General features: G+C 45.2%; 2 protein-coding genes across 3 annotated transcripts; both read right to left on the reverse strand.

Moving 5' to 3' along the window:
• Positions 1-562: 562 nt before the first annotated feature.
• LOC139352755 (uncharacterized) lies at positions 563-1,243 on the reverse strand. The gene has a single exon (XM_070995385.1). It carries the CDS (start codon positions 1,241-1,243, stop codon positions 563-565), a length of 681 nt encoding a protein of 226 aa, XP_070851486.1.
• A 15,061-nt stretch (positions 1,244-16,304) lies between these two features.
• LOC139352994 (uncharacterized) lies at positions 16,305-25,235 on the reverse strand. Of its 2 annotated transcripts, XR_011604067.1 has the most exons (3): positions 24,395-25,234; positions 23,377-23,950; positions 16,305-16,952 (listed from the first exon to the last, which is right to left on the reverse strand). XR_011604067.1 is itself a non-coding variant. In XM_070995987.1 (2 exons), exons 1-2 carry the CDS (start codon positions 24,262-24,264, stop codon positions 16,926-16,928), a joined length of 915 nt encoding a protein of 304 aa, XP_070852088.1. In that variant the 5' UTR covers positions 24,265-25,235; the 3' UTR covers positions 16,305-16,925. The 2 variants fall into 2 exon arrangements, 1 of the variants encoding a protein (XP_070852088.1); XM_070995987.1 differs by having other exon boundaries at positions 23,377-25,235.

Genomic DNA, 25,235 nt, shown 5'->3' on the forward strand with positions numbered 1-25,235 from the left:
GGTGAATTGGCATCTATTGATTTGTTCTTGTCTTTCATTTCATCTCTTTTTTCAGCTCATACCAGCCTATGCCGTTCGTTGTCCTTATGCTTATAAACAGTATCCCCATCGGTTTTAAATACCGTTTGGCCCTCGTTTGCAGCAGGGATTTTCTGCCCGTGGTGAGTTGTAAATTTGATTGGACCGACATATATATCTTTTTCATTCCAGGTTTTTCCCGTGTTTTTCTTTCTGGCGCGATGCGTGTTTCTGTCTTGTGTGAATAACTAAATACGGTGTAGATCTGTACCTCTCTTCTAAGTGGCGTAATTGGTTGTCTCTGGCTCGCACCCGGCGCTGAAGCCGTTGCGTCATCTTTGGGGTCAGCGTACACCCTTTATCGTGTTCTTGTGCCGTATTCCATGTATGTCTTCTCCACATGGCGTGATCACGGATGACTCTGGCAAATGCCGGACGCTGAATCCTGTTGCTTTGCGTTCTGGATCTCCCTTTTGTTTGTTGTTGCTCCGCTCTTTCTATGTATTTATGTGGCGTATTTTGCAGATCACCGGAGAGACGAAATCTACAAGTACCATCGTACCTCGGGGCTATTTTTGCAACGAATGCTTCGGCCGCTTTGGACAGGTGGTGTTCCTTGACACATACTACGTCCCCACCGCTGGCGTCCATTGCCTCCTCCCAGATTGTAGTGTCTGGCTTGGTCCTGGAATGCCTTTTCCAGATTTCGCCGTACGATCTCAAATACTTCCCTTAGTTTCTTGGCATTTTCCTCCGGGGTCTCCGTGGCTCGTCCAGTGCCCAAAGTTTCCCTATCATACAGGCTGGACTCCGATATGCCCGGGTTCACTGCTAACATATTCTCCGGCCACTTCTCGATCCAGTTTATCTGGTCCTGCCCTGTGAACTGCGCTATCAGGGTCTTGACCGTTCTATTTGCTCGCTCTGTCTGATTCTCCTGTGGCGTGTAGGGTGCTGTGAATTGCTGTCTAATACCCATTTCAGCCAGTAAACTTTTGAAGATGCGGCTCGCAAAGTGTACTCCGTTGCTCGTTTTGACCACCTTCGGGTGGTACCTTGCGTACCTTGCGATTATGCGCCCCCTAAATGCTTTTCTAAGCGACTCGGCTGTCGCACTACGCAGCGGCACTAGTTTCGTCCATTTCGAGAGTCTATCTATCAGGACAAGCACTTGGGTTAGCAATTTGCCAGCCAATTCAATGCTGTTGAGCCACTTTAAAGCCATATGGTAAAAGTGGTAACTTTCTAGATACGGCTTAAGCTTTCAGATCGCCCAGACAATTGCTAAGCACTCCTTCTCCGTTGTTGTATAGTTTATCTCTTCTTCAAAAATTGGCATTTTTCCGGATTCAGCCTCAGGTTTGGTTCCTTTAGACGCTGGAACACTTGTCCTCCAGCCATCCATTGTGTCGGTTCCTGGCTCTTGTAAGTAAGTTCCTTCCCAACACCAACGGATCCACTGTTCCTGGTAAAATCAACAGGCTCATGGTTAGTTCTTTGTTGACGAATTTGACCTACACATCGAGCTGTGCATATAATCCGCCGCATCTTCCGTCTACCAACCTAACTTGCCGTCTCGTCCTTGTAAGTCTTCCTAGAGCAGCTAGGTTTTCCCGGTGTCGATTGTGGCTTTGTTGCTGTTCCCACCAATCATCACCGCTGCGGACAACTGCTGCTCCTTTTCGATTAGCTTGCCAGTTAGTTTGGAGTGCACAGTGTGACCCCCGCTCGCCTCTCTGCGGCTGAGGTCGTTGGCCATTTCCTGCTCGATGTTCTCCTGTGCGAATGCTTCCCGCTCTTTTTCCAGTTTCTCGTACTCATCGGCTAAGATCATCAGCGTATCCAGCTCCGCCATCTTGTACTCTCTTAGGAAGATCATTAGACTCGGTGTACAGTTCCCCTTAATAATTCTTAGGGTCTCTCTTGGCAAGTAGTTGAGTGGCCTCACCGTCGTCTGGATGTCGATCATGTAGTCCTTGAACGACTTGCTGTAGCCCTGCTTCCGTTGGCTGACCTGATCCGCCACCCTGGTGAAGAAATCTCTATGAAGAAAATATGTGTGAAAGATTGAATTGCACCAAGGATCTCTATTGCTTGTTGTTGGCAATGAACCACAGCCATTCCTTTAAGAAATTCCGGCATCACTCGGGGAATCATGTCCAAATCCAGGCCGTATGTGTTGGTGACCATTCCATATGCTCCAGGAACTCGAATGGTTTTACCGCACCGACGAATCTGAACTACCACTCGCGGACTTGTTTAGCGACCTTTTCATAGTCTGTCTGGCTGGGTTTCGAGGTCAGCGCAGTTGGTTTCCTATTCTGGCTCGTTTCTCTCCTATCGGCCTCACTAGGGTGTCCCCTTCGGCGTTTCTTAATGTGATACTCGGGCCGGCTCTGTCATGGTATGCTGCTTCCAGCTCGGCCCAGACATCGTCGACTTGTGGGTCGTTCTCCGTCTCTGAATAATACTCAGACAATGCCTTCCTCAAGTCGTCCAATCTGCCATCCAGTGTGATATTAAGATTCTGTGCGACATGAGCGAAGTTCTCCTTCTTGAGGTGGTAAATTCACTTCTTTCCCATTCTGCTTCTGCTGCTTTCACTGTTAGGACAATCACGTTGGGCGCCAGATGTAACGAACTGATTTTGTTGGTCTGCTGGGCTAGATCTGTAGATAAATAGAATACAAATTTTAACTGAAATGTTAGGTGGTCCGCTCAGTTCGCGCTGACAGTCAATTGTGACACCAGGAAGCTTCCTAGCTATTCACTTCACTTTACGCCTAGCGCAGACAAACGTTCCACCCCAGCCTCACCCTATTGCTTGACGTCCGTAACGTTCCTGCGCTACTCAATGAGTTATCCGCGGCGATCGTGCCGTGCCTGTCGGTGATGTCTACTGATGTCGCTGCCGATGTCCTCTGCTCTGCTATTTATTTTACTTCTGTGGGTCTCGATGTATCGTGGTCTCTGCCTCTTGAGGTTTTGGACCTCTCCAGGAAAACGCCTCTTGAATACCTTAAGGGGTCGACTGCTCGCCCTTTCTGGCTGGTAGTGTGGTTCGGGGTTTTGTTCGGTTGGTGTTCCGGGACTTCGCCTGTAAACGCTGGAGTCTCCAGGACAACGCATCTTGAAACCAAAAATCGATCGACCGCTCGTCCTTCGCTCAAATTCCTGCTCAGTTGGGCAAGGCTCACTGGGTCTAGACAACTTTCGAGTTCACGGTTCCTCGTCACAGTACTCTATTGCTTGACTCTAACGGACCCGCCTGGAGATATGCCAGCGACAAAGTAAGTGTAATGAAGTGGGGTGGATTTTCTTTTGGTTTCCTTCAGGGGTAGGGGATTTCCTGGGAGATATGAACGTCAGGGTACAGAAATAAACAAGAATGGAAGTTAACTTCGGCAAGCCGAAGTTGGTATACCCTTGCAGTTAAAATTAGTACATTTAATTCGAAGTTCTTAAAAATACAAAAAGTTATATTCCGAATAGTATAAGATAATATGTCAAAAGCACCGAAGCTATAATTTGTTTCATATTATTTTCCCACCAATTTTCCGATCGTTCCTATGGCAGCTATATGATATAGTCTTCCGATTTTGATAAAATTAAATTCGAAATTCAGAACTAAATAAAAATGGTATTTTCAAGGTTATATGTTAAAAAACACCAAAGACATAATTTTTTTAAATATTTTTTTGCCGATTATTCTTATGGGCGCCGTAAGATATAGTTGTCCGATCCGGCTGGTTCCGACTTCTACACTACCTGCCAAAGAAAGAAGACTTTTAAGAAAGTTTCAGTCCAATAGCTTTAAAACTAAGAGACAAGTTTGCGTAGAAACGGACGGACAGACGGACATGGCTACATCGACTCGTCTAGTAATGCTGATCAAGAATATATATACTTTATGGGGTCGGAAACGTATCCTTCACTGCGTTGCAAATTTCTGACTGAAATCATAATACCCTCTGCAAGGGTATAAAATGGCTTCGTAGACTTTGTTTCACTTTAGACTTCACTTCATTAATGATTGTGCACTCGTTAACGCTAGTTTATACACTGGTTTACTTAAGACTATTGAGGTGAGCGGAGAGCCACTGAGAACAACCAGAGAGCGAAATGAGAGTAGATCTGGAAGGAAACTGCTGGTCGGTTGTTTCAGTGCAATGCTCGAAAATCTGGGCGCCTTGGCGCGGACATTCTCCTCCCCTTGCGCGACAGTACATTGAAGCAACACATCAGGACTGACGCCAGGCTCCAGACACAATCCACCCCAACACCGTGCTCTGAGCGACAGGCAGCCCATCTTGCAAATTTAGGAGTCCGGGTTGGATCATCTGTAGATATACATCGGACCCCAGCACCAGGGAGATGGTGGCCGGACGGTGGAATTGTTCATCGGCCAGCCTTATGTCGTTGAATTTGGCCCGAAATAGTGTTCGGATCCACAGACTGGGGTCGAACTTCAGGACTGTCTCAATTTGAAAACTGCCCGACCTCGACTTGATGGTCGTCGAGCAAACATTTTCCTTCGCAGTGCTGGTGGGCCAGGCAATTGTGGCAATATTTGTTAGCCAGGACTGCTCGGAGACGCTTCTCGGAACTGAGCCTCAGGAATCTGTTGCATTTCCGTAGCGGATGTATACCCTGGAAGATTCGGCAGCGGTAGGACTTTATACCTCGAGAACATCTGCTGACAAGGGTCGAACTAGTGCGAGGGCGAGGACGAGGAGCCATTCTAAACTTTTACTTGGAAGAAACAAAAACCAACAAATCAAAAAGGAAGTCGTTTTAGTGGCGATTAAGGAGTGGACAGCGGGAACAGAAGGAATTACTGTGAAGACTCGGAGGTTGCCTTACCCTCCATAGGCAGGAGAACTACTTTGTGGACCGGACGTTTGATGGTTCCACGCGCAGTGCGTATATCTACCATTCTAACTCTGTCGTCGGCTTCTGGGTAGCACGATACGATTCTACCGAGACCCCAATTAGTCGACGGCATGTTGTCCTCCCTAACAACCACCATGTCGTCAATTTCTAAATTCCTAGTAGGAACGTGATAATTGCTCCCTTTCGGAGTTCTTTTAAATTCTCCTCCTTCCATTGTACACTGAATTGCTGATACTTAGCATTTAGGTGTTGCCACCGATTAATGATCGATTTAGCTTTGCCTTTGATTTCAGGCTCAGCAGTAAAAGGCAACGGCTTACCTATCAGGAAATGGAGTTAAAGCCACAAGTCTGACGGATCTTCAGACATTGTAGAAACCAGCCTAGCACTCACGCAGCCTTTGATCTTGGATAAAAGCGTGCAACGCTCCTTGAAAATGTATTTGCGGGTGCCAGTGGATTTGTAGAAAAGAGTTTTTAAATTTTTCACCCCAGCCTTCCATGTGTGGAGCCCCCGGTGGGATGAACCGCCACACGAGTCCCTGATGGCTATAGGTATCAGTCACGGATTCTTGGACTGCTCGCATAAAGTCTCGAAAAATCAACGTTGCGGCACCTACGAACGTTTTTGCATTATCGCAACGTACCCGTTGGTAATGAGGAATGCTCGCCTTGTATATTTTTTTATCTCCCGTGTAAGTGAAAGGTCTTGAGAAGGAGACTCGACCGATAGGCATATCGCACATTAGTTGGGTTTGCAACCTCTTTTTGAAAATTGTGCATGCCTTGCATGAGGTTATCACTGCCCTTACCAGATTTTTCACTTTCGGAAACCAATACTTCGATCGGATCAGGCGTGCCATTAATTGGCTGCCGCCATGAAGAGAAATCTGGGGTCTGAACTGGACCAGGAGCCGGGAAAGAGCTGACCGACATCACGACTTATTTGAGGGTACCCCTCAATGGAGGGGGGGAGAATGTTCGTACCCAAAGGTGCTCAACATGACCACACCCAACAAATCAAGCAGTAGCCAAGTTGAGAACAGTACCAGGCGCTCAGTAGCACTCACTGCAGACTAACTCACCATCTCACCGACTCAACGGCTCACTGACCCGCCAATGCAGTCAGCACATGTTGCAGTGCCAGTACCAGGCGTATAGTAGCACCCACTGCATATGTGAATTGCTGATCAGCATATTATATGTCTCACTAACTCACCGACTCACCCACTCAACGGCACACTGACGCGCCAACGCAGTCAGCACATGTTGCAGTTTTAGCTGAGCCAACTGCACCATAATCATAATTCCCTGACCTACTTTAGAATATAGCTTATTTCACAAATCATTACACTAAGCTTCCGTGTTCCAAGTAGTATATAAACATGTTTCAAATGAAGAATAAAACAGTTATCAACACATCTCATAACTCCGCGGTTCTACTTCCTACCTCTGGGATAGGGCTCGTAATACACTATCTCCACAAGCAGCTAACCTACGTTAGCTCAACCTCAGCGCAGTTCCGCATCGCCTTCGTTACCATTGCCGCGACACGATCGTCCTGCCAGCAAAGCGTCCCCGTGCCAGCGACAAGTGCTCATTACCCCCTTTTCCCGCGGTGTGACCCGGAAGTGTCTACTTCGGTTAGGCACAAACACACCCTTTGCTGATATTTCCAGTATTTGCTTGTGCCTATCGATCGCCTCTTTCGTCCAGTGACAATCGTCTAGTGATAGAGGCGCCCCATTCTGTAGGCAATGGTGAATTGGCATCTATTGATTTGATCTTGTCTTTCATTTCATCTCTTTTTTCAGCTCATACCAGCCTATGCCGTTCGTTGTCCCTATGCTTAAAAACAGTATCCCCATCGGTTTTAAATACCGTTTGGCCCTCGTTTGCGGCAGGGATTTTCTGCCCGTGGTGAGTTGTAAATTTGATTGGACCGACATATATATCTTTTTCATTCCAGGTTTTTCCCGTGTTTTTCTTTCTGGCGCGATGCGTGTTTCTGTCTTGTGTGAATAACTAAATACGGTGTAGATCTGTACCTCTCTTCTAAGTGGCGTAATTGGTTGTCTCTGGCTCGCGCCCGGCGCTGAAGCCGTTGCGTCATCTTTGGGGTCAGCGTACACCCTTTATCGTGTTCTTGTGCCGTATTCCATGTATGTCTTCTCCACATGGCGTGATCACGGATGACTCTGGCAAATGCCGGACGCTGAATCCTGTTGCTTTGCGTTCTGGATCTCCCTTTTGTTTGTTGTTGCTCCGCTCTTTCTATGTATTTATGTGGCGTATTTTGCAGATCACCGGAGAGACGAAATCTACAAGTACCATCGTACCTCGGGGCTATTTTTGCAACGAATGCTTCGGCCGCTTTGGACAGGTGGTGTTCCTTGACACATACTACGTCCCCACCGCTGGCGTCCATTGCCTCCTCCCAGATTGTAGTGTCTGGCTTGGTCCTGGAATGCCTTTTCCAGATTTCGCCGTACGATCTCAAATACTTCCCTTAGTTTCTTGGCATTTTCCTCCGGGGTCTCCGTGGCTCGTCCAGTGCCCAAAGTTTCCCTATCATACAGGCTGGACTCCGATATGCCCGGGTTCACTGCTAACATATTCTCCGGCCACTTCTCGATCCAGTTTATCTGGTCCTGCCCTGTGAACTGCGCTATCAGGGTCTTGACCGTTCTATTTGCTCGCTCTGTCTGATTCTCCTGTGGCGTGTAGGGTGCTGTGAATTGCTGTCTAACACCCATTTCAGGCAGGAAACTTTTGAAGATGCGGCTCGCAAAGTGTACTCCGTTGCTCGTTTTGACCACCTTCGGGTGGTACCTTGCGTACCTTGCGATTATGCGCCCCCTAAATGCTTTTCAAAGCGACTCGGCTGTCGCACTACGCAGCGGCACTAGTTTCGTCCATTTCGAGAGTCTATCTATCAGGACAAGCACTTGGGTTAGCATTTTGCCAGCCAATTCAATGCTGTTGAGCCACTTTAAAGCCATATGGTAAAAGTGGTAACCTTCTAGATACGGCTTAAGCTTTCAGATCGCCCAGACAATTGCTAAGCACTCCTTCTCCGTTGTTGTATAGTTTATCTCTTCTTCAAAAATTGGCATTTTTCCGGATTCAGCCTCAGGTTTTGTTCCTTTAGACGCTGGAACACTTGTCCTCCAGCCATCCATTGTGTCGGTTCCTGGCTCTTGTAAGTAAGTTCCTTCCCAACACCAACGGATCCACTGTTCCTGGTAAAATCAACAGGCTCATGGTTAGTTCTTTGTTGACGAATTTGACCTACACATCGAGCTGTGCATATAATCCGCCGCATTTTCCGTCTACCAACCTAACTTGCCGTCTCGTCCTTGTAAGTCTTCCTAGAGCAGCTAGGTTTTCCCGGTGTCGATTGTGGCTTTGTTGCTGTTCCCGCCAATCATCACCGCTGCGGACAACTGCTGCTCCTTTTCGATTAGCTTGCCAGTTAGTTTGGAGTGCACAGTGTGACCCCCGCTCGCCTCTCTGCGGCTGAGGTCGTTGGCCATTTCCTGCTCGATGGCAGCACTCGACGCATACCCAGCAGAAAAACAGACGTTGGTTCCGACATCCTCGAGCCCAGTGTCCCTTCCCACCACATTTTCGACATTCCTCCTGCGGGTCTGTGACATGGGTTGTTTCTTGTGGCCTCTGTGTGGTGCTTGGCGGCTTCCATATGGTATTGTTTGACTGTCTCTGTTGCTGATGGGCTGATGTCCATGGACCTCCTCGTGGTGCTTCGGTTGCCTGTTGCCGTTGGGCTTGGTGTGGTGGTGACCACTAGTCATTTCCTCGCTTATCGTGGTTGCCTGATTCTTCTCACCTTCTGCACGTGATTTGCGTTGGGGCCGCCGACTTGGTCCTCGAGAACTTGTTCTCCTGTGCGAATGCTTCCCGCTCTTTTTCCAGTTTCTCGTACTCATCGGCTAAGATCATCAGCGTATCCAGCTCCGCCATCTTGTACTCTCTTAGGAAGATCATTAGACTCGGTGTACAGTTCCCCTTAATAATTCTTAGGGTCTCTCTTGGCAAGTAGTTGAGTGGCCTCACCGTCGTCTGGATGTCGATCATGTAGTCCTTGAACGACGTGCTGTAGCCCTGCTTCCGTTGGCTGACCTGATCCGCCACCCTGGTGAAGAAATCTCTATGAAGAAAATATGTGTGAAAGATTTCTATGAATTGCACCAAGGATCTCTATTGCTTGTTGTTGGCAATGAACCACAGCCATTCCTTTAAGAAATTCCGGCATCACTCGGGGAATCATGTCCAAATCCAGGCCGTATGTGTTGGTGACCATTCCATATGCTCCAGGAACTCGAATGGTTTTACCGCACCGACGAATCTGAACTACCACTCGCGGACTTGTTTAGCGACCTTTTCATAGTCTGTCTGGCTGGGTTTCGAGGTCAGCGCAGTTGGTTTCCTATTCTGGCTCGTTTCTCTCCTATCGGCCTCACTAGGGTGTCCCCTTCGGCGTTTCTTAATGTGATACTCGGGCCGGCTCTGTCATGGTATGCTGCTTCCAGCTCGGCCCAGACATCGTCGACTTGTGGGTCGTTCTCCGTCTCTGAATAATACTCAGACAATGCCTTCCTCAAGTCGTCCAATCTGCCATCCAGTGTGATATTAAGATTCTGTGCGACATGAGCGAAGTTCTCCTTCTTGAGGTGGTAAATTCACTTCTTTCCCATTCTGCTTCTGCTGCTTTCACTGTTAGGACAATCACGTTGGGCGCCAGATGTAACGAACTGATTTTGTTGGTCTGCTGGGCTAGATCTGTAGATAAATAGAATACAAATTTTAACTGAAATGTTAGGTGGTCCGCTCAGTTCGCGCTGACAGTCAATTGTGACACCAGGAAGCTTCCTAGCTATTCACTTCACTTTACGCCTAGCGCAGACAAACGTTCCACCCCAGCCTCACCCTATTGCTTGACGTCCGTAACGTTCCTGCGCTACTCAATGAGTTATCCGCGGCGATCGTGCCGTGCCTGTCGGTGATGTCTACTGATGTCGCTGTCGATGTCCTCTGCTCTGCTATTTATTTTACTTCTGTGAGTCTCGATGTATCGTGGTCTCTGCCTCTTGAGGTTTTGGACCTCTCCAGGAAAACGCCTCTTGAATACCTTAAGGGGTCGACTGCTCGCCCTTTCTGGCTGGTAGTGTGGTTCGGGGTTTTGTTCGGTTGGTGTTCCGGGACTTCGCCTGTAAACGCTGGAGTCTCCAGGACAACGCATCTTGAAACCAAAAATCGATCGACCGCTCGTCCTTCGCTCAAATTCCTGCTCAGTTGGGCAAGGCTCACTGGGTCTAGACAACTTTCGAGTTCACGGTTCCTCGTCACAGTACTCTATTGCTTGACTCTAACGGACCCGCCTGGAGATATGCCAGCGACAAAGTAAGTGTAATGAAGTGGGGTGGATTTTCTTTTGGTTTCCTTCAGGGGTAGGGGATTTCCTGGGAGATATGAACGTCAGGGTACAGAAATAAACAAGAATGGAAGTTAACTTCGGCAAGCCGAAGTTGGTATACCCTTGCAGTTAAAATTAGTACATTTAATTCGAAGTTCTTAAAAATACAAAAAGTTATATTCCGAATAGTATAAGATAATATGTCAAAAGCACCGAAGCTATAATTTGTTTCATATTATTTTCCCACCAATTTTCCGATCGTTCCTATGGCAGCTATATGATATAGTCTTCCGATTTTGATAAAATTAAATTCGAAATTCAGAACTAAATAAAAATGGTATTTTCAAGGTTATATGTTAAAAAACACCAAAGACATAATTTTTTTAAATATTTTTTTGCCGATTATTCTTATGGGCGCCGTAAGATATAGTTGTCCGATCCGGCTGGTTCCGACTTCTACACTACCTGCCAAAGAAAGAAGACTTTTAAGAAAGTTTCAGTCCAATAGCTTTAAAACTAAGAGACAAGTTTGCGTAGAAACGGACGGACAGACGGACATGGCTACATCGACTCGTCTAGTAATGCTGATCAAGAATATATATACTTTATGGGGTCGGAAACGTATCCTTCACTGCGTTGCAAATGTCTGACTGAAATCATAATACCCTCTGCAAGGGTATAAAATGGCTTCGTAGACTTTGTTTCACTTTAGACTTCACTTCATTAATGATTGTGCACTCGTTAACGCTAGTTTATACACTGGTTTACTTAAGACTATTGAAGTGAGCGGAGAGCCACTGAGAACAACCAGAGAGCGAAATGAGAGTAGATCTGGAAGGAAGCTGCTGGTCGGTTGTTTCAGTGCACTGCTCGAAAATCTGGGCGCCTTGGCGCGGACATTCTCCTCCCCTTGCGCGACAGTACATTGAAGCAACACATCAGGACTGACGCCAGGCTCCAGACACAATCCACCCCAACACCGTGCTCTGAGCGACAGGCAGCCCATCTTGCAAATTTAGGAGTCCGGGTTGGATCATCTGTAGATATACATCGGACCCCAGCACCAGGGAGATGGTGGCCGGACGGTGGAATTGTTCATCGGCCAGCCTTATGTCGTTGAATTTGGCCCGAAATAGTGTTCGGATCCACAGACTGGGGTCGAACTTCAGGACTGTCTCAATTTGAAAACTGCCCGACCTCGACTTGATGGTCGTCGAGCAAACATTTTCCTTCGCAGTGCTGGTGGGCCAGGCAATTGTGGCAATATTTGTTAGCCAGGACTGCTCGGAGACGCTTCTCGGAACTGAGCCTCAGGAATCTGTTGCATTTCCGTAGCGGATGTATAACCTGGGAGATTCGGCAGCGGTAGGACTTTATACCTCGAGAACATCTGCTGACAAGGGTCGAACTAGTGCGAGGGCGAGGACGAGGAGCCATTCTAAACTTTTACTTGGAAGAAACAAAAACCAACAAATCAAAAAGGAAGTCGTTTTAGTGGCGATTAAGGAGTGGACAGCGGGAACAGAAGGAATTACTGTGAAGACTCGGAGGTTGCCTTACCCTCCATAGGCAGGAGAACTACTTTGTGGACCGGACGTTTGATGGTTCCACGCGCAGTGCCTATATCTACCATTCTAACTCTGTCGTCGGCTTCTGGGTAGCACGATACGATTCTACCGAGACCCCAATTAGTCGACGGCATGTTGTCCTCCCTAACAACCACCATGTCGTCAATTTCTAAATTCCTAGTAGGAACGTGATAATTGCTCCCTTTCGGAGTTCTTTTAAATTCTCCTCCTTCCATTGTACACTGAATTGCTGATACTTAGCATTTAGGTGTTGCCACCGATTAATGATCGATTTAGCTTTGCCTTTGATTTCAGGCTCAGCAGTAAAAGGCAACGGCTTGCCTATCAGGAAATGGAGTTAAAGCCACAAGTCTGACGGATCTTCAGACATTGTAGAAACCAGCCTAGCACTCACGCAGCCTTTGATCTTGGATAAAAGCGTGCAACGCTCCTTGAAAATATATTTGCGGGTGCCAGTGGATTTGTAGAAAAGAGTTTTTAAATTTTTCACCCCAGCCTTCCATGTGTGGAGCCCCCGGTGTGATGAACCGCCACACGAGTCCCTGATGGCTATAGGTATCAGTCACGGATTCTTGGACTGCTCGCATAAAGTCTCGAAAAATCAACGTTGCGGCACCTACGAACGTTTTTGCATTATCGCAACGTACCCGTTGGTAATGAGGAATGCTCGCCTTGTATATTTTTTTATCTCCCGTGTAAGTGAAAGGTCTTGAGAAGGAGACTCGACCGATAGGCATATCGCACATTAGTTGGGTTTGCAACCTCTTTTTGAAAATTGTGCATGTCTTGCATGAGGTTATCACTGCCCTTACCAGATTTTTCACTTTCGGAAACCAATACTTCGATCGGATCAGGCGTGCCATTAATTGGCATGAAGAGAAATCTGGGGTCTGAACTGGACCAGGAGCCGGGAAAGTCGACAACTATAGGGCAGAATGATAGGATAGCTCGTCATACTGCAGCTTGTCATACTGCAGGTTTTGTACCCTGGTTCTTAAGGTACCCTGGTTATCTATAAATGGAAATAGATTTGAAATTTGGTTTAATGCGGGTATGGAACTTTTACTTCGCAACAATCGAAGCTCGAGAGCGACTTAGGAATCTTTGAACGTATGCCAGGACTCGTAGAGTCTAGTCTGGAGAAACGTTTAAGGAAATTATCGGCGGGGAGCTTTATGAAATGAACCTTCACCGCGCGCTGCTCTAACTCAGTGACTGGGTGTGGATTCGAAGTTTCTGGCCATTGAAGTTTGGGCGTTGATAACAATTGGGGGCCACGCCACCAGAGGGTGCTATCGGCCAACTCCTGAAGGGACACGCCACGACTGGTTAGGTCCGCACAATTGTGTTCTGATCGTGGTCCAGGAGCAGGCTGGTTTAACCATGCAAGGACGATGGCGGAATCTGTCCAGCAGTAAATCTCAGAGATGGGCTCAAACGGTGGGCTCAGGAAAGTGGCGACCGCCTGCTCTAAGTCAGCCTTACCCGGGAACAGCGGATCTCTGCCCGGGTGGACCTGTCCTTTCTCTGCAGCTTGTGGGATCCACTATGGAGAATACAAAGAACATAAGTAAATTAAATCTTGAGTACGGCACTCAAAAGAAGTCGGAACTCGCAACCAGCGACGACCAGAAGAGCAAGAGTACTGCTACGAAAGCACGAGTCCAAGCGACTTCAACACGTGCCAAGGCCAGCGAACAATACAGCCGACTAGCCCCGACACCCCATAATGACCTGCTCAAACCTCCCATCAGCGTAGGAGCGGCTAACCAGCCAGTACAACCTGACGTGTTAAGGCTGATCTAGTGGTAAGAACCACGGCCAAGAAGTTCAAGAGGACACCACCTAACCAGGAAGGGCCTCTGGTACAGAAGAAGGCGTTCCGCATCCTCAAACGGCTGGCCACCAACCGCATAAGAGAGGACCAAGCGTCTAAGGAGGATTATTAAAAAATCCCAGAGGACTGGCCTGGGCAAAGGCGGTAATCCCAGACTTTGACATTGCTCTGACTACAAGCCAAAGAAACAAGCGATAAAGGTCGATAGAGATAGCGCAACCAGCGAGCAAGAAGGCCAAGACAACCAACCACGGCACTTGGTCGAGGTCCTTTGCGGAAGTGGTAAAGGATCGGAAGATCATTGGCGTCATCGACCAAAACGATGCAGGCGGAAGGATCCCAAGAAACCAGTGGGGTAAGTCTGGTTAGTCTGGTTAGACGGGTACTTGCGACACGAAAGTGATGGACGAAAAGCCAGATCCGCCCCCCGATTGCGCAGGTGCGGAATGGTCCAGGGTAACGTAAAGCTGATCGCTTGTGAGGACGAAAGATCGTCAGCGCCTTACAAGGCTGCTATCACCAAGGTTGGCGAGGTCTACCCCGGGGCCAAGCTGACGGCTTGCGACGCTGCTGACATCCTGTCTCGACCTAGAGCGAGGGTGTGGCTGCCGTCTGAACCCTCTGAACCAAGGGCTATTCTTAGTTTCCTGACAAGGTTCAACCCGAAGCTTCCGACAGAAGGTTGGAAAGCGTTAAGGTAGCGAAAACCGAGCGCGTGACAATGAACGTGGTTATCCTCCTTAACAGGTATTTCTGGAACCCCCGCAGCGCAAAAGAACCGACTGAACTATGGGTTCTACAAGGTGCAACTCCGCATATATTATACGGATAAGCTAGCGTCGAACAACCTGGCTGCTTACGTCTCCTATGGGGCGCACTATGCATCAGGACATATTGGAGGAAGCGGAGGGTACTCAGTTCGAGTTCAGCCCTTAAGATCTACAGATAAATATGCATCGCTGCAAGGCAGCTTCTGCTGCCCTCCTCAACCTCCTGCCACCTTGCAAAATGAACGTAGTCCTCATCCAAGAGCCATATATTGTTGGTAACAACATCTGTGGCTTATCAACCCCCCCTTTACAGACTATTCAACACCCAGGGTAAGGGTAAACCCAGGAACTGCATTCTTACAAAAACACACATTTACGCTTATCTTATTTCACAGTTTAGCGAAGGCGATCTCACCATGGTCAAACTGGAGCTAAACGCACACACACATCACAACATAGAATCATTCTATCTGGCTCCAAACCCCATAAAACAACAACTTATACAAAGACCCAACTTTCATCACTAGAAATAGGAGGGAAGTCTTACATATTATATCTGATCCCCTGTTTAGTCAGCTTCAATCGTTTAAAGTGGCGGTCGAACACTCACTCCCATACCACTGGCTGATTGCTAGTTATGGTTCCCAGTACCCAAAATTCAGACGTAAAAATGTGTCCATTGAGCCGCGAATCCTGTCATGAAGTTAACTTGCGACCCTGAATCTAATAGAGCCCTGGCTCGATGGAGCTGACCAAATCGATCGCGAACATTAACAACGGCTGTTGCTAGAATTATTTGGTTAATTTCCGAAGTGTCTTGAAGAACCTGAACCAAATGGGAAGAAGCCTGAGAAGTATTAGTACCTTGCCCTTGCTGGTCCCGGCAGCTTCTACCTTGATGTGGCTCACTCAAGTTTTGGTATCGATGTAGAGTATGGTGTGCGTGTGAGCATACCCGACATTTGGATGCTGTGCATTTAAATACTCTATGTCCCTCATTTAGATAATTAATACATAATTGCTTCATTTTGGCAAAGTTAAAAGATCTGAAGCTGGCATTCCGCTAAATCCCTGGCAATCACCTATAAAATAATTAGAACTGCAATATAAACATTTTGGATCACTTGTGTTATTGACCCTGGAGCAAGTATATGAATTCCAAGTAATTTTCATGCTTCCAGAGGGCGTTTCAGAAAAACTTTTTCCTTTACCATCGACGCTTCCTTGGCTGAGACATGTTAATATCGTCTTTCTTAAACCTTTACGCAATCAGACCATTTAGGCAGTTCATCATAATTAAGCTGTTCCTCATACTTGGATTTGGTGTACGGATCTACCTTTGAAATAACTATATGTATAATCACCGCATTGAAAATATCTTTTTCGTCCCCTAGGGACATAAGCGAATCAAAAATTGCACTTACTGTATCCATTATTAACCTCAAGGCAGACGCAGAAGGTTTTGTTATTGAAGGGATTTCAAACAGCTGCGCTAGAGTTTCAAAGAAAATTAAACACTTGTTGTCATAGACTCTCTTTAAACTAGCTAATGCCTTTTTATAAGTTGCATCTGAGACTTGAAGAGCTGTTATTGTTCCCAATGCCTCGTCAGAAAGGCAGGCTAACAAATGGTTATAGTTTTCGATGTTAGATAACGAATTATCAGAGTCAACCAGTTGCTCAAAAATTCCAATAAATTGTTTGTCTATGGGGAAGACAACAAATATGCCACCCTTATAGTTATAATTAATAACGCACGAATAGGTTATATTAAAATGTATAGCGTTTATTCGGAGCGGCAGACGGACTGTGTAAAAGCTCGGCTCCAAGAACTTCATATAGACATTTGCAGGCTTACAAATTAGTTGCTGAATAGATAAGGGACAGCTTTAGTGGTATAAGAAAGAAGGCGACAAAGATAAGCAGAGAGCGCTGCAGGTGCCGTCGTGCGCGCATGACTAGGCGCTGGCGATCTGCTCCGAACATACTCCCCCCGTTGGAAGAGGTAAGGTTCCAACAATCTCGGAATCGATGGGCAGAACGGCTAGTTTGGCGACGGCTCTCTTGATCAGACCCGTAGCTGTACGGACCATAGCTACTCAAATGACTCCGTCCCCGCCGGGTATGACTTCCTGGATGCACCCAAGCTGCCATCTCAAGGGTGGAACGTTCTCCTCCTTCAGCAAAACTATGCTTTCAACCTTGATGTTAGACTTGCTCCTTTCTTGGAGTAGGGACAAATACTCGCTGCTCCACCTTTTCCAGAAATGTTGTTGCATCTGGGTCACCCGCTGCCATCTGCTGAGACGGCCTTCGCGAAGATGAGTAATGTCAGGTTCAGGAAACTTAGTGTAGCTAGAACTCTTCAGGAATGCGCCGGTGTTAGCACCTCAAGGCTTTTAGCATTTTCTGAAATTGGACAGAGTGGACGAGAGTTAAGGATAGCAGAAATCTCATATATATTGTATATTGTTGAACGTTGATGCACTAAGAGCAGTACAAACAAGTGGCCCAAACGACACCAAGCACGTGCTTGTTACGCGCGGGCCCATTTTTATTTCGGGCAAATACGGTTCGCAAGGAAGGTACATAGAACAAATAAAGACAGGACAAAACATAGATCAACAAGATTAAAGCAAATGAGCTAAGATTTTAGTTTTTAGTACAGGGATAGAAGTTGAGGAACAAATTAAATGATACAGGTTGTTATAATTATTAGAAAGAACGCGAAAGGGCTCATGCTGACTAAAATTAGATGAACATCGTGGCAAGTTAATAGGATGATAGTTTCGCATTAGTCCAACAGGAACATTGAAACTTAGGCGGCTTACCAAATCTACAGAATCAATATCTCCTCTGATAAGATTATTGATAAAAATAGTACCAAGCATAATTCTACGGCTTACTAAAGTAGGCAAATTAATTAATAGCAATATACTCGAGTAAGAAGGCAACCTGACGTTTTGATCCCAGTTCAAACCACGTAAGGCAAAAAGAAGAAATTGTTTCTGTACGGACTCTATACGGTCAATGTGCACTTGATACTGAGGACTCCAAACGGAAGAACAGTATTCTAAATTAGGTCGGACAAGTGAGGTAAATAATAATTTGGTAGTGTATGGATCATCAAATTCTTTAGACCAACGCTTTATAAACCCAAGAACACTCATAGATTTATTTACAGTAGAGGTTATGTGGGAGTCAAATTTAAGTTTAGGATCTAGGAGAACACCTAAATCGTTTACTGAGTATATTCGGTCCAAGGACATGTTCTGAAGAGAGTAACTCATGAACGTTGGCGTACCCCTATAAAAAGTCATAACGTTGCATTTAAGATAGTTTAAATTCAAAAGGTTGTACTGACACCACCTGACTGCAAGCAGAAACCAGATTCAATATTATTATATGAAAAACAAAGCTTAACATCATCAGCATACATTAGTACACGAGAGTGATGTACGATAGAAGAAAGATCATTTATAAACAGAGTAAACAGCAAAGGGCCTTAATGACTGCCCTGAGGCACTCCAGATGTCACGTTGATCATCTTGGAAACAGCGTTTTTGAATAAAACCCTCTGAGATCTACCATTCAAATAACTTGAAATCCAAGTTAACAGATTATTCGAAAACCCAAGCAGATCAAATTTGAATAAAAGAAGAGAGTGGATAACAGAGTCAAAGGCTTTACTAAAATCTGTATATATAACGTCCGTCTGTAATTTTTTGTTAAATCCATCTAGTACAAAAGATGTCAATTCGAGCAGGTTAGTGGTGGTCGATCTACGCTTAACAAAACCATGTTGACGCGGCGATATTAAAGAGGAGCACAAATGTTGCAACTGAGAGGTAATAATGCGTTCAAATGTTTTAGGAATTGCAGACAATTTGGAGATTCCTCTATAGTTCTGAACATTAACCTTCGCACCCTTTCTGTGGAGTGGAATAATAAAAGAATCTTTCCAGATAGTAGGAAAAACAGATGATGAGATAGACAAATTAAAAAGTTTAAGAATGGGCTTACAAATAGTTCGGGCACAAAACTTAAGAACACACCCAGGGAGTCCATCTGGCCCCGGGGAATAGGTTGGCATTATAGTTTCTAAATCACTTAAGAGAGAACTCTCGGTGATTACAGGAGAAAAAATACAATTTGCCCTGTTTAAGTGATTAGGGTAGCTAGAATTAGACCATGAAACAGAACTATAAGTAGATTGGAAGAATTCAGCAAATAAATCTGCAATTTCGGGATCCGTAGATGCCTCAATAGAGTTTAATCGTACGGATGATGGCAATGCTGAAGACTTTCGCTTAGCATTGACAAAGTTATAAAATTGCCTCGGATCCTTTGAAAATTCGAATTTACATCGGTTCAAATACATGGAATAGCAATGACTGTTAAGTACATTAAAATTAGTACGAGCCACCACATATCTTGAAAAATCGGATGGCCTACCCGACTTTTTGTACTTTTTATAGAAGTTTGTTTTTAGGTTTCTAAGTCTTTGCAACTGATTGGTAAACCAAGGTGGCCTGTCTAACTTAGGAGGAAAACTGTCAGGAACACATTCACTGAAAAAAGAGTTTAGGACACTATAAAATAGTTCCGTAGCACTTTCAATATCCAAGCAATTATATAAATTTGTCCAGTTATATTGTGAAATCAAGTTGTTGAGTTTACTAAAGTCACATTTACGAAAGCATCTACATTTATTTGGAGAAAGTGAAGGAGAGAGGGTATCAACGCTGGGAAGACAAATTGTAAGTTCTAATGTGGGATGATACTGGTCTTCAGGCACAACTAGTGGGTCAATTCTAGATACAGTGACTTCAGACGGATCTAAAACAAATACTAGATCTAATTGTCTGTTTAGTGAATTACGTATAAAGCTAACTTGCTGTAATGATAATTCTAACAGACCGTCAACGAAGTCATGGTCAGATAAAGGGGTAGAGACAAGTGAGTCAGTGGAAAGGGACCAAGAAATGTCAGGGAGATTGAAATCACCCAAAACAATTAAAAGATCCCTTTCGGAAAGATGAGATAAAACAGTTTTTATTGCAGACAAATGTTGCTCATAAATTGTTAAGTCGGATCCAGGTGGAATATAAGAACAAGTTACATAAATAGAAAAAGATTTCAAAGAAACTTTAACACCAACGAATTCTATGTCATTGGGATTAAGAAAGTATATTCTCTCCGATGATAAAGTAGAGGTAACGGCAACCAGCACCCCACCCCCCCCTATGCAAGAGTTCTTAATTCATCGATGGCTAAGATGGATGCACCGACGACTCTGTAGAAGTGAAATTTAGCTGCCTTCACAGCATCCTCCCATAAACCACCGAAGTGCGGGGCACGCGAAGGGATGAACTTCCAATCGATCCCATCAGCTAAACAGACGGAAGATATCGATGCTGTTTGCTGCTCGCTCAAAAAGAGCTCTTTCAGCTCGGCAAGCTCGCTCTTTGCACCGACAAAGTTTGTAGCATTGTCGCTCCAAATGGTACGCGGACTGCCTCTAAGGCTGATGAATCTCCTCAGCGCTGCGATTAAAGAATCCGTCGTGAGATCCTGGACCACTTCCAAATGGGCAGCCTTCGTGGAAAAGCAGACAAAGACGGCGATATAGCACTTGTGGGGTGGCTTATTTCTGGCCTCTGCCTTATGATAGAATGGCCCACAATAGTCCACTCCTGTGGTATGAAAAGCTGGATTGGGCTGCACTCTATTTGCTGGCAGGCTACCCATGACGTGCTCGCAAGTAACAGGCTTCATTCGGAAACATCGAACGCATTTGTTGATAACGCTGGCGACGTACTTGCGGCCTCCAATCGGCCAGTACCTTTGCTGTAATGCGGCGAGCAGCGCCTGCGATCCTCCATGATATTTCTCATGATAACAAGCGATGATCGCCTTGGTGACTGGATGATCCTTGGGCAACAGTATCGGATGCCTCGTATCGTAGTCTAAGTTTGCGTTCTGAAGCCTTCCACCCACGCGAAGTAACCCATCGGAGCCGAGTATAGGCCTAAGCGAAACCAGCTTGCTTTTCTGTGGAAACGGCTTGCCCTGGCTAAGAGATCCATATTCCTTCGCCAAATTAACCTGTTGGATGCTCCTCAAAAGAAGTACAGTTCCAGAGTTGATCTCCTCCACCGAAAGACGACCTTTTACCGGCGCAGATTTGGCTCTGCAATTTGAAATGAACCGATAAATGCAACTTATCGAAAGAGTTGAGGAATTTGCAGTTTGATGAACTGTCTATGCAAACGGACCCAATTAGAGCCACAGAACGTAGCTCTGGAAGATCCTTTGCTGAGTCTAGCAGGGACGGCCAGTTCGACGAGCTTTGCAGAAGGAATGGAGGCCCGTTAGCCCAAGGGGAATGTTCCAACAATTCTCTTGGGGTACATCCTCGCGATACGACGTCTGCCGGATTCAAGTTTGTAGGAACGTGATGCCAAGTCATGTCTTTCGTCATCTCCTGAATTTTCGCGATTCTGTTTGATACGAAAACGTTAAACTCCCTCGGAGGTTGCCGAATCCACGCCAACACAATAGACGAATCCGACCAGCAATGAAAGGTGCAATCGAAATCTATGGCTTCCTTGGCGTTTACGACTAGCTTAGCCAATAAAAGCGCTGCGGAAAGTTCTAATCTTGGAATTGTTAAGGACTTCAGTGGAGCTACCCTTGACTTGGCACAGAGCAGATGGACTTTCGATTCTCCATTGGTCTCCGATCGCAAGTATAGACACGCTCCATTACCTGACATGCTAGCATCGCAGAATCCTTGCAACTCAACGGAAGCCCTTGGTTGCAGTACGAATCGTGGAAATTTAAAGTTCTGTACGACCGATAACTGTGAGGTCAACTCCCCCCATGACGAAAGAATGGGCTCTGCCAGTGCGTCATCCCAATCCACGTTTGCACTAGATAGAGATTACAGAAAAATCTTCGATTTTGTGATAATAGGAGTTATTAAACCGAGTGGAACATACAATTTGGCAATCGTTGACAATTCAACCCGATTGGTTGGCAGTTGAGAAAAGTTGATCAGAAGATGGATCCCAGACTAGTCCCAATGCCTTGGCGACATCCGATCCATCGTGAAATTTGATTAGCTGCTCCTTGTCGCACTCAGACTCCCCTTCCAGGGCTGCTGACTCATTAGAACACCATTTGCGGATTGGAAAATGGCCTCGCGACAGTAGTTCCTTTACCTGACGACGAATTTCTCTCACCTCCTCAACTGAGTCCCCACCAGATATTAAATCATCCACATAGAAATCTCTACAAACAATTTTGGCTCCAATAGGAAATGATTCCTCCTCATCGTAAGAGAGTTGATGCATGGCCCTTATAGCCAAGAAGGCAGCTGGCTTGGTTCCATAAGTCACCGTGTTCAATTTAAAAACACTCAACTCTTCCGTGGAGCTCTCTCTCCAAACGATGCATTGCAAAAAATCATCCGGGTAAATGGGGCTGATAATCAGTAATACTGTGAGTCACAACCGCTGTGAATGCCGCACGATAGCTTGCATCCCGTGATTGCACAAGAATATCAACAGTCTTATCAGGTTTGCGATCTTCTATGATTCAAGTTTAGTTGGCTAGCTAAGCGAGAGGTTATAAAGTTTAGCTGGGAGGCCGAATCTAAAATTGCTCGGCAAGGCATAAATGCTTCAATTATATTTCTAACGTAGATAATAGCAGTTGGAAGCAACACGTAGTCGATCGGCAAAATATTTAAGGTTTTGGGTGGAGGGCTTAGTAAATGATGATCAGGATGCGATGATGTATGCGAACATGATACTAATGCTGATGAAGTAGATGGTAATGGCTGAGAGCTCGAGGATGGATCGCATGATGGAGATAAAAATGGGGTGGATGTTGCGGATAGGTCATGTGTAATAATGAATGGTGCTTCATGCGACAATATTTGCAGTAAGCCGACTTGCATTGCTGCAAACTATGCCTCTTGCGCAAACAGTAGAGGCAAAGGTGAAACTTCTTTGCTTCTCTACATCGAAGATTCCGACTCAAATTTAAAAATCGAGAGCACTTTGACAAATAACACCAGTTTACAAAAAAAAATTGATGAAATACACCTTTCAGGAAACCTTTGTTTTCCGGTAAGATACATCTCCCTGATTAAGAAAAGGGCACTTAAAATTTTTTCTATGGTACCAATTTTTTTAAAAGTGTAAAAAACGTTTTTCGCACTTTTTTATTTTATAACTCGAGTTGTGATAAACCGAATTCGGTCATTAAGGACTCATTTTACAGGTAATAGAATGCCCTTTAACTTTCTTATACACATCATTAAGTTCCATTCATTAGTTCAAAAGCTACACTTCGTCAAAGTTGAAAAATTTGGAAAAAAATCAAAAACGCTGGCATAAATGACTTCTTTAAAAATACACGCGTAAAACCGAAATTAGTTTTACGTTGTTTTCTTGATGGCTGAACCATAACGGAGAATATGCGCCATAGATCACGACAGTCCGTTGGTAAATCGATTTTTAACAGATTTTTAAACGTATATACCCAAGTTCATTATTCGGGAGCACTGGCCGTTAAACGTTATTTTAAATTTTCAGTGTTGGGGAACGTAAGAATTTGGTGCAAGTTGTTATGCATAACGTCAGTTTCCTTGCTAAAAATATATGAAAATGATTTCCTCGTAACTGCAATCGCATACTCTTTAGCTTGCCCAGCGCTAAACTGGTGTAATGATTCCGTACATCGCAAAATAAACATATCAAATGATTTGAGTTAGTAGCAGAAGCAATAAGTGTGATTTGGTTTGTGCATGTTTTTTCCCCACCTGCTGGCCTGGTGTTTGAGTTACCAAGGCTTGATCCAAGTTTTCCATCATCCTGCACCTCTTTTCCAAAAATGACTCCATAGCATCCCAGGTAGACAGCTCAGTGATTAACAAATCCTCTTCCCATTTTTCCCGCGTCCTCTGATCCAGTTTCCGAGTGACGATGTGAATTAAAAGTCCATCCAAAATTTGTTGCGTATTGGCCAGGGTTCGAATTCCTCGCAGATGCGAATTCATGCAATCACTCAGCTCCCGAAGACCCTTGGAAGATCCCTTCTCGACACCCTTTAAACCGAATGTTGCCTGAACGTGTGCCTGAAAGTGTAAAACCTTATTATCAAATCGATTAACCAGCAAATTCGTAGCCTTTTTATAATTAGCATTCGAGGGTTCAAACGAGCGTATGGTTTCCAGAGCCACGCCGCCCAAACTCGAACGAATATATTGTAATTTTTCAATGTCGCTTAGCTCATCATCATTTCCGATGACGGTAGTGAAAGTCGCAAGGAAAACCGGCCACTCAGAGTAGGATCCATGAAAACGAGCAATTTCCAAATTTGGCAACCGAGGCTTCCTAGATCGAAAAGAAAGATCCGCATTATAAGTGATGTCAATAGATGTTGAATTTTCAGCGGTTGAAGCCGGCAATTGTGACTTGCGATGAGCAGCCAAGCCTCGGCTCAGTTTGGCCTTCACATCCATGAAAACCTCGGCAAATTCAATCCGATGGTCGCTCGAGATCTCTGCAAAATCCAGTCTTTCCAACGATGTTTGCGCTGAATCAAATGCCTGGTTTAAGGAAGTGACCCATTCCATTCGCGCCAGCAAATCATCTTCGTCAAACTGATTAACCGCATCAGCGTTCAAATAACATTTCATCGAGCTCATTTGCCGCAAAATAGATTGGACTTTGACTCGTCACTTGTGGTTTCATTTTGAGCCCGAATCGAGTTTTCCGTATCAGACATTTTTCAATCTCGAGAAAAAAAAATTGAAATAAAATAAAATGTCCTTTTACCGCGAAAATGTAAAGGTTAACAAGCGTCGCCGAGATGCAACGGAACCTTTAACTTGGTTGTTGTTGTTCTTGCCGATAAATTGCCTGCCTAGCAACAGCGGATATATGTAACTGGCAAACGAATGTATGTATGGCTATATGTACATATATATATATGTAATATGCGCTATTAACAAAGATTAAATGCGGTTCACTTTGTTAAGAATTATTTGCACAACACAGTTTTGGTGTTTTTTCACAGCGCAAAACGTACAAAAAATCAAACGTCCGGCTGTGCACTTTTATATGCACATATGTATGTATGTTCGTGTGTTTGTGACCGAATGCACGATAACGACAGCGAAACAAAGCGTTTGTTTAAACTGTATTAAACAATCCCGAGACCGAGATGCAGACTCCGATAAAAACTATATCACGTCGGGGTCACATAATTTTTATGGGGAAGACAACAAATATGCCACCCCTATAGTTATAATTAATAACGCACGAATAGGATATATTAAAATGTATAGCCTTTATTCGGAGCGGCAGACGGACTGTGTAAAAGCTCGGCTCCAAGAACTTCATATAGACATTTGCAGGCTTACAAATTAGTTGCTGAATAGATAAGCGACAGCTTTAGTGGTATAAGAAAGAAGAAGACAAAGATAAGCAGAGAGCGCTGCAGGTGCCGTCGTGCACTTATGCGCGCATGACTAGGCGCTGGCGATCTGCTCCGAACATTGTTTATAGTCTGAATGTGTGCAGCTAAGTTTTGGTAACTTCATTTTTGGCAGATTTGAATGAGAACTGCCCGTGACTAAAGCCTGCTGTTTACGATTTTCACCTGTACCAGCAGCTA

The sequence above is a fragment of the Drosophila suzukii genome, chromosome 3 (genome assembly GCF_043229965.1).
Source record: "Drosophila suzukii chromosome 3, CBGP_Dsuzu_IsoJpt1.0, whole genome shotgun sequence".
In the NCBI taxonomy this organism is placed as follows: Eukaryota; Metazoa; Arthropoda; class Insecta; order Diptera; family Drosophilidae; genus Drosophila; species Drosophila suzukii.

Coding starts and splice junctions, on each gene's coding strand:
- LOC139352994 (XM_070995987.1), bottom strand. CDS start 24,264: ATGAGCTCGATGAAATGTTATTTGAACGCTGATGCGGTTAATCAGTTT. Junction 16,953..23,376: donor CTCAAACACCAGGCCAGCAG/GTGGGGAAAAAA, acceptor GTCCAATTTCAG/AAAATGCTAAAAGCCTTGAG.
- LOC139352755 (XM_070995385.1), bottom strand. CDS start 1,243: ATGGCTTTAAAGTGGCTCAACAGCATTGAATTGGCTGGCAAATTGCTA.